This window comes from Lampris incognitus, chromosome 3 (genome assembly GCF_029633865.1).
Source record: "Lampris incognitus isolate fLamInc1 chromosome 3, fLamInc1.hap2, whole genome shotgun sequence".
Lineage (NCBI taxonomy): Eukaryota > Metazoa > Chordata > Actinopteri > Lampriformes > Lampridae > Lampris > Lampris incognitus.
Window position 1 is genome coordinate 108,463,267 of NC_079213.1, and position 17,089 is coordinate 108,480,355.

The 17,089-nt window shown below is 41.9% G+C and overlaps 1 protein-coding gene across 1 annotated transcript in view; it reads right to left on the bottom strand.

Moving 5' to 3' along the window:
- brinp3a.1 (bone morphogenetic protein/retinoic acid inducible neural-specific 3a, tandem duplicate 1) overlaps positions 1 to 17,089 on the bottom strand; it is a 66,436-nt gene that overhangs the window by 36,184 nt on the left and 13,163 nt on the right. Inside the window, exons 2-3 of the mRNA XM_056277367.1 lie at positions 16,296 to 16,486; positions 13,883 to 14,067 (exon numbers count right to left, since the gene is read on the bottom strand). Coding sequence (XP_056133342.1) covers positions 13,883 to 14,067; positions 16,296 to 16,486 — 376 coding nt within the window. The remainder of the gene's footprint in view (positions 1 to 13,882; positions 14,068 to 16,295; positions 16,487 to 17,089) is intronic.

Consider the following 17,089-nt stretch of genomic DNA (forward strand, 5'->3'; position numbering starts at 1 on the left):
ATGGAGACAGGGATATGAGTGACATCATCAATAACAACGTTTGATCTCACACAACTGGTATAATTACCTTGTTATACAGCATCACATTACAAATCTTAAGTTATCAAGCAGTATACGATCATTGTGGTCTGTGACGGTAATAACACACCCAAAGCAACATTTCAGAGCGGGGAAACCCATTGCTTTCCGGGCCTTAACCTACAGCCAAAATAACACGCCTTGTAATAATGCAAAATAGACTCACCAGTGACTTTCACTGCTTGAAAAGAAAAGATGCACAATGATGATTCATTGTCAATAACTTCTCTGTCAAAGTTCACCAATCCACAAATGAATTCATTTTCAATTGATAGCATAGCAAGTGCGTTTAACCTCTGTTGCCCCATGGTGTTGTCTGTAAATGTCTTAATCGTTTTCAACACTGGAAAGTTTCTCTGCATGCTAATACTGTAGACGTCTTGACCTATGTCATTTTATTATGGTGTCATGGTGGCATTTTTCGACAAGGCAACATAAATCATCAGAACACCGGCCCCATGCTCAGCAAACGAAGGCTGCTAGGAGAAGTACTGACCTTTACGCAACAGGTACAGGAAGATATTTGGAAAGTTTCGGACAGTGCTATCATTGTCATATGTAATAAACATGCAACAATGTTAGTTACGAAGAAAAAAAAATTACTTGTTATAAATAAATAACTTGCTATAAATAAAATCAATATTTTAGTGGAAATAATTGATTTATAAGCAAATTCTATCAGGGTGACTACAGATCAGCACGTACACACATGGACATGGGACACGCCCACACACACAGACATACCTAATGCCGAATTCACATGGAATCCAGGAGATGGTACACGGCAGCTGGCAAAATGGAATGGGAAAAAACAAAAACTGTGCAATGGAATAACAGAATGGTAAAAAATCATGTGTTGCTATGGTGATGTATTGTTTGCAGAACAAAAAGACTTAAATTGTACAAAGGTGTTTTGTGTTTGTTTTATGTAACTATAATTCGTATACCTATCAAATTAATCTGCCATCTTTTCTGTTTTGTGATGAGCTACATAACATCTGGTTGTAAATTTCATCGCAGAGGACAGCAAAAAGTTAAAATATTTGAACTTTGGACGGCAGTGCCATTGCCATTGTCAGCATCCTGCTCTCATCCACATTAATGACTTCCAGATTGCTGTTGCCGTTTACCGGATTTCATATGAATGCAGTATAATGCTCTCAGCTCTCGGTCCTCATCCAACCGCCACTCAAACCCTACTCTGGTAGTGAAGTAGAAATAGTACATTCATGTTGCCCAGGCAGGGAGGAAGAGGGAAAAAAGGAAGAGAGAGCGAAAAGACAAAGCAACAGTTTAGTTTGTGCATCAGTGAATTGGTCAACATGTTCACAGAGCTATATTTTATTTATGATAATATACTGTATCTAATTAACCCAGCCACTGAGGATGTACAAGCCAGTGGATTCATAGTGCTGGTCCCAAGCCTGGATACACGGGGAGGGTTGTGTCAGGAAGGGCATCCGGCGTAAAACCTTTGCCAAATCAAATAGGCGGATCATAAATCAAGATTTCCATACCGATTGGTTGAGGCCTGGGTTATCAATGACTGCCACCAGTACTGTTGGTCAGCAGGGTGCCGATGGAAACTGCTACTGTTGGGTGAAGGAGAAGGAGAGGGGGAAGGCATATGCAGAGGCAGTGGGAGAGGAAGAAGGGTAAGAGTGAAGGTGAGAGTCAGAACATTGAATGTTGGCACTATGACTGGTAAAGGGAGAGAGCTGGCTGATATGATGGAGAGAAGGAAGAGACCAGGTGTGCAAGAGACCAGGTGGAAGGGGAGTAAGGCCAGGAACATCGGAGGTGGGTTTAAACTCTTCTACCATGATGCAGATGGGCGGAGAAATGGGTTAGGGGTAATTCTGAAGGAAGAGTATGTCAAGAGTGTGTTGGAGGTGAAGAGAGTGTCGGACAGAGCAGTGAGTATGAAGCTGGAAATCGAATGTGTGATAACGAATATTATCAGCACATATGCCTCTCAAGTTGGGTGTGAGATGGAAGAGAAAGAAGAATTCTGGGATGAGTTGGATGAAGTGGTGGACAGTATACCCAAGGAGGAGAAAGTGGTGATTGGAGCAGGCTTCAAACGGCATGTTGGTGAAGGAAACAGAGGTGATGGGTAGGTATGGCATCAAGGAGAGGAATGTGGAAGGACAGATGGTGGTGGATTTTGCAAAAAGAATGGCTGTGCTGAATACGTAGTTCAAGAAGAGGGACAAACACAGGGTGACATATAAGAGTGGAGGAAAGTGCACACAGGTGGACTATATCTTATGAAGGAGGCATGATCTGAAAGGAATTGGAGACTGCAAGGTGGTGACGGCAGAACATAGCTAGGCAGCTTCAGATGGTGGTCTGTAGGATGACTTTGGAGAACAAGAAGAGGAAGAGAGCATAGACAGAGCCAAGGATCAAATGGTGGAAGTTTTAGAAGGTAGACTGTTGTGTGGAGTTCAGGGAGGAGTTAAGACAGGCACTGGGTGGTAGTAAAGAGTTACCGAATGGCTGGGCAACCAATGCAGAAATAGTGAGGGAGAGAGCTGGGAAGGTACTTGCTGTCATCTGGACAGAGGAAGGAAGACAATGAGACTTGGTGGTGGAATGAGCAAAGAAGAAGTGGGATAGTCAGAGAGTTGAAGAAAGCAGACAGGAGTACAAGGAGATGTGGCCTAAAGTGAAGGGAGAGGTGGTGAAGGCAAAGGAAAAGGCATATGGTGAGATGTATGAGAGGTTGGACATTTAGGATGGAGAAGAGGAATTATACCGCTTGGCTAGACAGGAACTGAACTGGGAAGGATGTGCAGTAGGTTAGGGTGATCAAGGATAGAGATGGAAATGTGCTGACAAGCAAGGAGAGTGTGTTGAGAAGGTGGAAGGAGTACTTTGAGGGGTTGATGAATGAACAGAGACAATGAGAGGGAGAGAAGGTTGGATGATGTAGGGATAGTGAATCAGGAAGTGCAGCAGATTAGCAAGGAGGAAGTGAGGGCAGCTATGAAGAGGATGAAGAGTGGAAAGGCAGTTGATCCTGATGACATACCTGTGGAGGCATGGAGATGTTTAGGAGAGATAGCAGTGGAGTTTTTAACTAGATTGTTTAACACAATCTTGGAAAGTGAGAGGATGCCTGAGGAGTGGAGAAGAAGCATACTGGTACCGATTTTCAAGAATAATGGTCATGTGCAGCACTGTAGCAACTACAGAGGCATAACGTTGATCAGCCACAGCATGAAGATATAGGAAAGAGTAATGGAAGCTAGGTTAAGAGGAGAGGGGATGAGTGGCAAGCAACAGTTTGGTTTCATGCTATGAAAGAGCACTACTGGTATAGGATATGTATGAGAGCAGTGTGACAGCGGTGAGGTGTGTGGTTGGAATGACAGATGGGTTCAAGATGGAGGTGGGATTACATCAGGGATCAGCTCTGAGCCCTTCCTTTTTTGCAATGGTGATGGACAGGTTGACGGACGAGATAAGGCAGGAGTCTCCGTGGACTATGACGTTCGTGGATGACATTGGGATCTGTAGCGAGAGTAGGGTGCAGGTTGAGGAGAGCCTGGAAAGGTGGAGGTATGCACTGGAGAGAAGAGGAATGAAAATGAGTAGCAGCAAGATGGAATACATATGCATGAATGAGAGGGAGGACAGCAGAATGGTGAGGTTGCAAGGAGTAGAGGTGATGAAGGTGGATGAGTTTAAATACTTGGGGTCAACTCTTCAAAATAACAGGGAGTGTGGAAGAGAGGTGAAGAAGAGAGTGCAGGCAGGGTGCAGTAGGTGAAGAAGAGTGTTAGGAGTTATTTGTGACAGAAGGGTACCAGCAAGAGTTAAAGGGAAGGTTTACAAGATGGTTGTGAGATCAGCTATGTTATATGGTCTGGAGACAGTGGCACTGATGAAAAGGCAGAAGGTGGACCTGGAGGTGGCAGAGTTGAAGATGCTAAGATTTTCATTGGGAATGATGAAGAAGGACAGGATTAGGAACGAGTATATTAGAGGGACAGCTCAGGTTGGACAGTTTGGAGACAAATCAAGAGAGGCAAGATTGAGATGGTTTGGACATGTGTGGAGGAGAGATGCTGGGTATATTGGGAGAAGGATGCTGAATATGGAGCTGCCAGGGAAGAGGAGAAGAGGAAGGCCAAAGAGGAGGTTTAGGGATGTGATGAGGGAGGACATGCAGGTGGCTGGTGTGACAGAGGAAGATGCAGAGTTCAGGAAGAGATGGAAACGGATGATCCGCTGTGGCGACCTCTAAAGGGAGCAGCCAAAAGTAGTAGTAGTAGTAGTAGATACGGTATCTAATTACGAAAGGACATTTTAGGATCTAGGAGAAAGAACTGTTTAGAGAAAACTTCTTTTAATGCTGGCCTACTAAACATTAATGGTGTTACTTTGTAGTTATTACAATACATTTGGCAACGATAGTAATGCTGTTGCACTTTAAAAATAGTGTATTTGGTTTGGCAGGGGCATATTTCGAGTTCTGGTATTGGGCTGGTTTTGACTGGCCATTGGGCTGGTTTTGTCACACGGACCTGGTAACCCTGGCTGCACATACAGGTCTTTGTATAGTGGCGGCGGCATTTACTGATCCTTAGCAGTTTTATTTCAGAGCGCAGCAGAAAGCTCTTCTGCCCTTCAGCTTCAAAAATGTTTGGGAAAATGTAGCTTGTATGGACGCCACCGCGCCACTTGATGAATAAAAGAGCGTTGCTACTGAAAAGCTATTTGATTCCAAAAACAGCGACGCTACCGCCACGCTACTGAGAAATGTAGTTAAACTAGTAATGCCGCCACTTGTAGCAACGCTATTGCCCAACACTGCTGATAAGTTGTAAATCAACACACTTTGGGGCTTGCAAAAGCTTTTTTTTTGTATTTGTGTGTGTGCAGGCACAATTTCACCTGTCTCGAGCTAATCAATGCTGACTTGAGACAGGTATGCCCACTCACACAGCCCACCACAAGGTTGTGTATGAATGTTTTGTCTGTGACACTGGGCTGCCCAATTCACAGCAATGAAACTTCAACACAGGTGAACCTGTAGTGTAAACCATAGGTATGCTGCAATACATGCTCGCCTCCTGCAGCTTCCCTCCCGGGCTGAAGGACCTGCTTAATACTCAAAGCAAAACATATATCCTTTTATTTACTCCTCTAATCATGGACAAGTGACACCTCAACTCATGCCCTATAAAGCCTGAGAAATGGGAGGTAGCTCTTGAAGAAAACTACACTTCCTTTATTATTTCAAGAAACATAAATGATACACAACTATATCAATATACAAACATACACAAGATAAATAAAAAATAAAATACATTAAAAATCAAATAAATAGATAACTATGTTTCCCCCGCAGCTTGTGATCACCAGTTCCCAACATCGTCCTAGCATACAGTCAACATAAGGCGAGGCATGCTAGGCCTCCAGCCTGCTCCTCGTAGAGGAACATACCAGACATCAATCATCTCCATATTCACTCTGCTGACCCAGCATACTTTCCAAGTCTGTATGTTCAAGATAATTAATAAAAGGACCCCGCACTTTTATAAATAGCTCGTTTTCCCTTAATAGAATGGGTGATTTGCTTTCTAAGGATATGTATGCTGACAGTTCTTTTAGCCATTTACCAATACTTGGTCTATTTATGTCTTTCCATGATAGTGCTATTATCTGTTTTGCCTAGATCTGAGAATCTTTCTTCCTTATATTCTATTCTTTTGGAAAGAAACCTGATGTGAAAAATTTGGGCTTAGTTGTACGGATAAAATCTCTTCCATCATATATTTTACCTCTTCCCAGAACTTTTTTTTTAATCTTATTACATTCCCAAACACAGTGGAAAAATTTCCCTTTGGATTGTTGACATTTAAAACACAAATCTGGGAATATCACTATTAAATGTATTTATCTTTTCAGGAGTAATACATGTGCGCATCAGCCAGTTATATTGTAAAAGCTTAAGACGGGTATTTGCTGTTTGCGTTTGAGCTCCCTCGCACGCCTCTTTCCACTCGTCAAATGAAGCGTCTTCCTTGTGAGTCCTCTCCGAGCACTAAGTTTAGCTCCGGGAGACTCAGGGGACCCAGATCGTCGTAAGTCGTAAAATCCAGATAAGCAGAGTCTATCAAAACAGTTTCCTCTAACAGTGACTAGGGACGTATAGTTGGTGATCGGTTTCGGTTTGATCCAGTGAGGCTTCCGAGTTGTAAGAATTTGAAAAAATGTTTGCGTGGGACGTCGTGTTTATTTACAAGCTCACCGTGCTGACGCCTGACCGCAGAGACCGACTAACACCCTCAGCCTCCTTTTTTATCGTTATTGTTTTCGTTTATTTTATTATTTATTCTCCTACTTCCTATCCATCCCATCTGTGTTTTGTCCTAAATATTCTTGTGGGTGAGGCACTTTGTCCCCCCCATCCGTCTTCATTGGGCTGAGGTAAAGACCTGTGTTCTGAATTAAAGGCTGCTGATGCCGTGAATATTTTACATCAGTCACCTGAAACTGCCTCACGAACAAATGTACCTCAGAGGGCTTTCTCTCCATTCATCTCAATCAGAGGGCTTTTTAGCAGCACTTTAGACCGGTGGCGGGTGCCAAAACTGCTCCATGCCCCCTTGCCAATTACCCCCAGAGAATATACAGTTTTATCTCTCATGCACTGTATATCGGGCATCGCAAAGGACAAGCGCATGAAAAAAAATAAAAAATGGGCCGGGGCTCTGGAAATGTGAGCAAAATTATAGACCAAGTTACATCAGTGGAATAACTGAAGTCGACTGTGATCTTTCCCGAAATGAATTGTCACGTTCAGTGGAATTAGGGGGTTAATAAATTGATGGAATGAAAAGGCCACGCCGTAATCACTTCTCCATTTTCCTCTCGTGCAGGTGCCACGTGAGTCCGGATGAAATTTAAATACTCATAATCTTTATGCATTTAAACATCAATGTCCTTAAAGCTCATTCATGGTCAGTACTGAGATGTCAGTGAAAACACAACTTGACGTTTCATTTCCAACCTCACGTCCTCATGCATGAATATCAATGCTCAAGTGTTCATGTCAAACCTTCAAACGCTTAGCATGTCTTAAATAAATAGTCAGGAAGTTTTCATGACATCTGGCCATTCCCCCCCCCCCCCGGCTTTCCTCATTCTCAATTTCAAAATTCATACAAAAAAATATATCGATGGAAAACATATTTTTGCCTAAGATACACGTGTGGCAATCAAAGAAACGACTCCTATGTCCTGCACGGGTGGGCCGAACAGTGAATTGCTGTTCCCCTTTCGCTCTGGCACAAAAGGGAATTAAGCTTTTCAAAACCGGCTCCCGTGCCAGGATTGGTGGAAAAAAAATAAACACAGTCACACAGCCATTTTCTGTTCCCTTCCCATTCCGCCTGCCATCTGATCTGATCTGATGTGCTCTTGTCTCATTTCTTGTGTGGGGTATCTCTCGCACATGGCAAACCTAGCGTGATACGGCAACGCGGCAAGTGTAAATGAATACCAGCCACATGAGAAAACAGACCCCTCCAAATGCACATTCCGAAGAAACACTTTTCTCTGTGAAGGACAAACTCCTCCGATTGAATTCATTCCCCCTAATAACAACTGTCAGAGTGATGAATGAACATACCCAGAAGATATTGTGAAGTGAAAGATGAGAGGTGATATTTGCATTGGGAGCATGTCTTGATATGCATGGAGCGCTGTGCCATCTCACAGCCAGGAGCCCAAAGAGCAGCATAGGAAATAAACAATACAGCTTTCTTTGAACTATATGTTGCTTGTGTGTGTGTGTGTTTATTTTCTACATCACAGCAAATAACATGCAAAGGTTTTAGAAATCTGCAGATATTAGAGCTGAACAGCTGATATAAAAAGTCGTGAAATTAAAAATAAAAAAGGTGTAGCTGCAGGGGCATATGACGTGACGAGCACCCGATAAGAGAAAGAAGATTTGCTATTTCCGGGCTTCCTGATATAAGTTGAGCATTCTTTAAATAGTAAAACAACTTACTCATCAAAGTCGTGTTCACGTTAACATATTTGGCGGTGGAGCTGGCGGTACATTTGTTGAAATAGGGACGGGACTGAGCGCCGGATTTCCGTTAATTAGGTTTTCCTTATAATGAACAGCGGGGGGGGGGGTATGCTGAGAGTTCGCTTCGACGATACCGTACTGGCCCTAATATAAGAAGAAGAAAAACTCTTTCTGATATGTAGGCTTAAAAAAAAGTTGGGGTTGTCTTATATTTCAGGATCTGCCAGGGAAGAGGAGAAGAGGAAGGCCAAAGAGGAGGTTTATGGATGTGGTGAGGGAGAACATGCAGGTGGCTGGCGTGACAGAGGACGATGCAGAGGACAGGAAGAGATGGCAACGGACGATCCGCTGTGGCGCCCCCTAACGGGAGCAGTAGATTCCTTCCAACGGATATTCTTTTTGAAGTGGAGAGCGTACCAGAGTAACTACGGTATTTCACAGAGCGCTGCACCGTGGGTTGTATGTAGCCTTAATGTTGCCAGGCTAGCAAGTGTCCATTAAGTCCGTTTAAAGTGAATCTGTCGGGGTCAGTCAGCACTGAAGGTGTTTCATTAGTCCAGTTTAACGTGTAGGAGTTTCTGAAGGCTGCTGTAACGTGTTTTGCTGCCACAGAGGAAATAAAGCCATGACGAGTGAAAACGAGTTCTTAGCGCCCCCCAACTGCAGAAACGAATTACGTGTCACGTGATGCGCTCATAAGACTGAAAAATGTTCACTGCCAGAGGAAATAATTCTGAGGGAGGAATGAGAGGGAGAGAGGAATCGACTCCCAGACGTCCAACCCAACACAAACCGTGGTGAGCAGCGTCTTGATGCATGCTCAATAACCCAGGTAAGAAAATCAGGTTGAATCAGTTCATCTGGATACTACAACGTTTATTGACGGATAGGTTTCATCACTCAGCTAGCGAAGTGTCATCTTCAGTCTCAACTGACTGCAGGTGTCCCCACCCTTATTAACAGACATCCATCCATTATCCGAACCGCTTATCCTGCTCTCAGGGTCGCGGGGATGCTGGAGCCTATCCCAGCAGTCATTGGGCGGCAGGTGGGGAGACACCCTGGGCCAAGCGATCACGGGCCCTTATAAACAATACAGTACCATATAGCTGCATAACGACCAAAACCAACATCCAGTTTCATACGCAAATAAGGGTGTGACCATTAACTGGAGTTTCAAAGGCCATGTGTACTGTTCACAGAGGATTTGGGAATGTTTGCAATCACAGCATTGTAAGCTGGCGACAGATGTACTCTTAGCGCCCCCCCCCCCCGGTTCAGGGCTGGTCGTTCCCCTTTAACATAGATGGCCTGTTTGACTTCCTGTTCAAACCATCGTTCCTCCCTATCAAGGATGTGCACATCCTCATCCCTGAAAGGGTGGCCACCGGCCTGTAGATGGTGTAGACTGCGGAGTCCTGGCCTGACGTTTTAGCTCTCCTGTGTTGTGTCATTGTATGGCGCATAGTGCGATCACTCACAAAAATGTGAAGGATTACTTCAGCACATAGTGCGGACTTTGTCAATGAGCATATTTGCTTTGCTTTTCTTCTTGCTAATGTTTGAGTATAATGCGAGAAACAACAACCTGCGTTGGGTTTTTCTAAATATTGTAATGAAAATGGTCCAAAATATTGTGAAAATGCAATGCACACTACCCAAACGGCCCGACCAAACAATAACCCCCCACCCTCCCCCAGTGTCTAAACCCTCCAGAAGCTGGTCCTGTTAGTTTTGGGGTTTTATTTTTTTCTCTTTCCATTAAGAGACAAGAGGCTCACTTAAAACAAAAGCATTGTTTTGTTTGGTGTTATAACAAGATAAATTAAAAATATAGGCACTGAATATGAGTATGAATATGACTTGGCCTGAATCCATGCTGATCAGGATGACTGATAGAAACCATAATAATGGACCAATCTGGGATAATCTCTGGAATTATGTGCCTGGGTGGCTTCATTTTCTTTGGATTATGATTAGTGCTGTATCCTCTCTTATAGATTTCTGTTTTATTTTATAGCCATTTTATTCTGTTAGTTGCATCAACGGTGAAATGTCTCATTTGATATGTTAACTTGTCAAAATATGTTTAATTACAAAAAAAAGGAATATGACTTGGCCTGAAAAATTCTTTTTTGGTCAAATTTTTTATTTTCTATTTTTTTTGCTTTAATCCCTGCTCTCTTCATGTAGGTCTCTAGTGGATTCTGGAGGGGGCATTTGCGCTTGCAACACCACTCAGATTGCTCTGACAGAGAGGCAGCCTAGGCGTTGTCAGCATCGGGCTTCTGGGCTTTAGCGGGGAATATTTTTTCCTGTATCTGTGTTGATATTCTGCTCCTCATTAGTTGAGCACTCACAACAACATTGACGGTTTCGGGAAAAAAACGCTATATAAATATATATATAAAAACACACTCATCCACACACCCACCCACCCACCCACCCACACACACACACACACACACACATAACTATATATAGAGTGATATTAATAATAGGCCTTTAGACATATGACAAAGGAAAATATTGGTTGGATCCAGCATATATAGGCAGACCATAAGGAAAATATTGGTTGGTTAGGAGAAGTGATTTCAGGGCTTTTAAACTGCTGTGAAGACAAATTCAAAAAATATAAAGGCAGAGAATTCCGGTAGAATATACTAAACTAAGATTGGGAATTACGGGAATGAAGAGGTCTAAGGAGAGAAGAACTATGTGTGGAGTAAGTATGAAATGGATAACTGTATACAAATATGTCATGGGAAAAAGGAGGAGGGTTCTTTTTAAGGAACTATGAACAAATAAACCAATCTGGAGATGGTTCACCTGATGAACACTGAGGACACCTAATTGAAGAAATAAGAGGCTGAGATGAATGTCTTCAATGTACACAACTTATTATTTATTATTGCTCGTTTCAGAAAACATATGGGCTCAAGTTTGGTCTGATGAGTACTAGCCCAAGCTATGTTGCAATAATTAATATACGGATAAACCATTGACTAATATAACAAAGTGGCTACCTTAGTGTTGCTCAAGTGATGGGTTTTGCCTAGTATACCAATACTCTTGGTCATTTTTGTGGTTATGGCCCTGATATGAGGTTTTCAAGAGAAGGATTCATCAAGCAGAATGCCATGGAATTGTGTAGAACACACATTAGTTATGAGGTTGTTATTGATTACAATTTTAGATGAGGAGTTAAAAATCCCTAATTCAAGACCAAAAAGGTGAAGCTTGTTTTTTAATGGTAAGTGATAGTTTGTTGGACTTAAACTAAATAGACAGTTTATTAAGTTCTTCATTTAACAACTTAATGATGGTGTTGGGATCTTTATGTGAATATAAGACACTTGTGTCATCTGCAAAAAAAATTTTGACAGCTTGTTTAAAACATTGGGGAGGTCGTTAATATATATAAAAATAACAAAGGCCCAAGAATTGAGCCTTGTGGTACACCAAAGAGTATGGGAGGAAAAGGAGAACTGGTTCCATTATAGGACACAAACTGCTGTCTATCTTTACGATAAATGGTGAACCAGAGCAGCACATTGTTTCTAACTCCAAGATGTGAAAGCTTCTGAAGAAGAATATGGTGATTAACTGTGTTAAATGCCTTAGATAAATCTAAAACAAAAACCTATAGTGTTTTCCTTTCCATCTCTAGCTTTGTATATTTAATTAGATATGTGAGTGCCATATATATTGAATGTTTCTTTCTAAACTCACAAGAATAGTCAACATTAAACCAGTCCACTGTGCAAAAAACAGGTTGGGGACCCCTGATATAGAGCCCGCTCCCTGCCTGAGGTGCAGGCGGACACTAGAAATCCAAGCTGATCTTGCCCATAGTTCTCCCTTGACACCAACTACATCACTGACATGTCAAATGACGGAAGAAGAACGCATTTTGCAACTAAAACCCAGAGACACTGAGAACGTTGGCAACAATTGCAGGTGTTTTTCCTGCTATATCCCCAATTTGGAAAGATAGAGATAAGGTTAAAAAGTGGTCCTTTAAATTACTCAGATGGTGTAAAAAAAAAATATATATATATATATATATATATATATATATATATATTGAACTGTACAGTAACATGCACGTTTTAGTATGCAAACAAAACAATGTCATAACTAACAAGAAAAAACAAGATGTCTGAGGTGGATTAGGAAGTAGGACTGTCGGCGAAGTGAAGAAAAAATGGCAAGACCTTCTTCAGCGCTCTGTTCCTATCCATTACATTGTGCAACTGTGGTGATAACTCGTCAATTAATTCACACAATTCAGCCCTGTTGAAACGAAATCAATCAATAAATTATCCATCTCCATATGTGTCCAGAGGATTGGTGTGGTCTCTCATTACTCTTTTCAGGCCTGAAAGCCCGCTAATGTGTAGCCTGTATAAGAGACAAGCCATTGTATAAATGTTTTTAATGTCACCTTGGAAATTTGTCAAGGGGACTATGTAAGAATTAGTCTCAGATGCAGCACTACGTTTAGATGGTGCAACGGGTATTAATTCTACGTAGGGCTTAAGGCACATTTTACATCCAGCCTAGTTTTATGACCAGGGTTACGTCTAACTGGTACAACTAGCCCCAGAAGCGCTTTTTTGGCATGGATGCATGGCATGCAATGCTGCTTATGCTCGACTGTCGGGCTCACACAGCAGCAGTAACAATGCTACACCAAAAATGTAACGGAAAAAAAAAAAGTCCCACTAGCCTGTACTGCCCCTAGATTTGAGAACCACTGGATTATTGACTGATGTAACTGAGCAGTTGGAAATATCCCTGAAATCTTTATATACAGCACAACTTATAAGATTGATTGTTTTGTGAATATGAAAAACGTGTTATGGGAACAATGTATGAGGTAATACATGATTTTGTCATGGAGGCATAGATGACATGAGTTGAAGGATCTAGGATACTCTGAGAGTTGGTAACGCGGTTTGGAGAAAAGCGAGATGGTCAAAACAGCCGATATTCCCTATTTTACCGTAGAAATAAACAGGTCTTTCGATTAAATCTACTGTCATCAGGCTGCTGGTTTATTTTATTTGTACAACACAAGGTGCCAAAAATTACAGCAGTCAAATGAAAATGTAAAAACAATAAAAAATTGAAGTAGCAATTAAACACTGTGCCATAGGACTGAGAATTCTCCGCTGCCCTGCAGATGCCCATTTTGTCCAGAGCAATTGTCATAACATTACTATTGAAAATTATATTTCCATGAAATGCAATGTTTGCAGTAGTCATGCAATGCAGTAAAATTATATGAAATGTAGGCATTATAGGATTGCAACTCCTACCCGCATCTACACAGATGGTACAGCTAAACATGAGACTAAATGTCAGTTTGTGACTGAGTGAGTTAGAAACCAGGTTGTTCATGAAATCTCCTGCATCTAAAATTAAAGCAAATGAGAAATCTGATTCAAGAGTTGGGACTTGGTTATAATTCTTCCAATCAGGGCACAGAGGAAAGCATTCGTTTTGCCTTTGCCGTCCCTACGTTTTTCCTGCTGACTGCACTGAATGGAAGAAAAGACAGCCTTATGTGCAGGCTTTCGTTATAACACTGCACCACCCGATTTCACTGATTCATGCTGCCTGTCTGGCTGAAGGTGAGCAATATAGTGAAATTGGTTGGTGTATTGTTGGGCTGTAAAGAAAACACACATACACACGGCCCTCTGTGGAACCTGATTGAGTATCACCGTAGGAAACTTTTACCTTGACGGTGGTGGAGGCAATCTGGATGTGGTGCAGCTTGCGCAGGGTGCTCTCTCTATCGATGAAATAGGAGGCAGCCAGCTGGTGCAGAGCCTCCAGAGTCACAGCTGTTCCATTAGAGTCACTCACTTCAGCCGTCCTACTCAACTTCCGCTTGTCCACAAAGATCATTAATGACTCTTCCCCTTTTAACATACAGAGAAGAATACACACTGAGCGCTAACACTGCTGAGCTGGAGATGCCGACTTTATATCTTTCATCCGGGTCATGACACGTACCCAAGTATAAAGGATAATTCCCTTTTTTTTCTGTTTTTTTTTACAGCCTGTGTCTCATTTTCTTAGCTTTTATCCTCATGCATATACCAGTTATGATATACCCAAGGCTCAGCGTTTTGGGTTTTTATTTTTCAAAGCCATCCAGCATGCTGAATTTCGCCACAGGAGGACACAGTTACATAACCTCACACGAACAACTTTTGGATTCGTGGAAACATAAAATCCGGGTGAAAATCAGTTTAAAAATCTGAGTATTTTTCGGTGAAAATTGGTCAAAACCGAAAACGCTGAGCCTTGGATATATCATGTCGCTCACCGGCACCTACCTGCATGGAGGTTTTGGACACAGGACCACCACTGGACTCAGCTTCACAATGGCATCTTACGGAGCAACTCAACACAATTAAACCATGTACTATATGGAAGTGAAAACTAAAAGTTACTAACCGAAATGTCCAATATTAACAATGGTTGATTGTTTCGCTGAACTACCTCCTGGTTCAACTCGCAGGAATGAGCAGCCTATATCTACCCTAGGTAGTGGTAACCATTGATAAACTGCTCCGCCAGTGCAACTGAAAAGTCATAGACAGTGTTGGGGAGTAACAGCGTTACGTATTTAGAATACAAAATATGAGTGACTGTATTCACATACAGTTACAATTTAAATGTATGGTATTCAGAATACAGTTACAGTCTTGAAATTAATGGATTACTTAATTTTTTTTCCTTTGGTGCCATTCTTATTTTGAGAGGATTGTGACACAAAATGCAGTGAAAGTGATACCTAAATGTTAGTTCAACAGTAAAGTCAGTAAAACGGTATGCTGTATTTTCATCTTTGTCTCAGGTTTTTCATTCTAAGCTGTGGAGATAAAGAAAAGGACATGTTCTCTTCTTTCTTTCTTTTTTACCAGATAAAAAAAATCAGATCTTTTGTGTTTCCATACTCTTCTACCTTTTTTAATATATATCTAAGGTGACTCAAATGCATTCAGCCAGTTGACACAATAGAAGAAACAGAATAGTCTACTCAAGTAAGTAGTACTGTGTGAATGCTACATATACTGTTACACAAAATGTAAGAAAATATTAAAGTAATCCAAAGTATTTAGAATACGTTACTCACATTGAGTAATCTAACGGAATACGTTACAGATTACATTTCATGACATGTATTCTGTAATCTGTAGCGGAATACATTTTAAAAGTACCCCTCCCAACACTGGTCATAGATGATGGGAATCATTGAGGGGAGGCGCAACATTTTTGTTGTTGTTGAGAGGACAGGTTTAAGGCCGTCCTGTAAGTTGCCCCATAAGATGCCATTTTAAAGCTGTGCTCCCATGTCCGAAATCTGTAAAATAAAGCCGGTGGGTAAAGTGATATCACAATCGATGTGCACAATGGCAAAAAACTATGAAAATAAGACCAAGGTAGTAAAAGTCGGAATTAGCCTTTAAAACTGTGCACAGGAGACCGAGGTGGCATTTTTCTTGCACTAATGAGAAATATTGGTAACACTTTCTATGAAGCTTGCATCTATAACGCCCTATAAGAATCTATAATGCCCTATAAGCATCTATAATGCCCTATAAGAATCTATAACGCCCTATAAGTGTAGCTATAAGTCATTGTAAGATTCATTATAACCATGTATACGCCCTCACAACACCTCGTAACCACCTTTATGATACATTACGTCAATTTAAAACGGATTTATGCATTATAAACATGTCATCATTAGCCTGTTTATCTGTCAAATGTCATGATGCATCATAGCCAACTTGTTTTGCTGAAATTCTGTAGAGATGCATGATGAGACTTCAGTGCTATTTCACAGTCTTCAGCCATAGCCGTTAGTCATTGTAATACACATTATAGGAAAGTATGGGCGTTATAGATGCAGTAGATGCTTATAGGGCATTATAGATGCTTATAGGGCGTTATAGATGCTTATAGGGCGTTATAGATGCTTATAGGGCGTTATAGATGCAAGCTTCATAGAAAGTGTTACCGAAATATTTGATAATTCTAATGTAAAATTATCACGTCAAACTGTCCAAAAAAAAAAAACAAAAAAAAAGGTTGGAAAAGAGAACTATGGCCACCTTTTTTTTCTCTTTGTCTTTACCTCCCAAAGTGGCGGAGAGCAGAAAGTGGGTTCCGTATTTCCTGATAATGCTGTCGGTGATAGCGCTGAGACTGGGCCTCCTGCCCAGCTGCCTGATGGTCTGCAGGAACTCCGGGTCCAGCGGCAGGGCAAAGCCATTGTTCTCCTGTCTCTCCAAGGCCAGGCTGTTCACCTTCCAGCGGCCAAACTCTCTGCAATGTCACACAAACAAGCACGCACGCGTGTCAGAGGAGAGGCAACAAAGCTAGAATGTGCGAGAGAGCGGCGACTGGGGATGTGACTCTATCGTTGCTGGGCCGGCTCACTGCAGGAACAACATCTCGGAGGACGTCGAGAACTCGACAGTTCTGTTTATTTTGATTTCATTGGGTACAACAGGATATGATTTGTTTCGGCAGGGCATTTCACTGAATGGATTGGATGCAGTTGAGTCAGTTCAGCTTAAATGCCAAGCCAACTCTGCGAGGCAGTTTGTTATGTAATAAATATACTTCATGCATGTAAGAAAGAGCGCATAGACACATGCGACGACATGGCTACGCGGGGGAGGGCACGGACCTACACGGAAATGCCAACCACATACGCATGCATAAACTGGCAAACACAATAAGGTGCCGTCCATAAGAGGCATTTTCCATGACTGTCGAAAAGTAACGGGGGGGGGGGGGGGTCTGAAAACACACACGGGGAGCAGAAATACTTTTCTAGCTTACGAAAAAGACAAAGCAAGTTGTCGCAATTTGATAGCGGACAGGACACGGCTTTCCTCACAAGACGAGTTTCCTATTCAGATT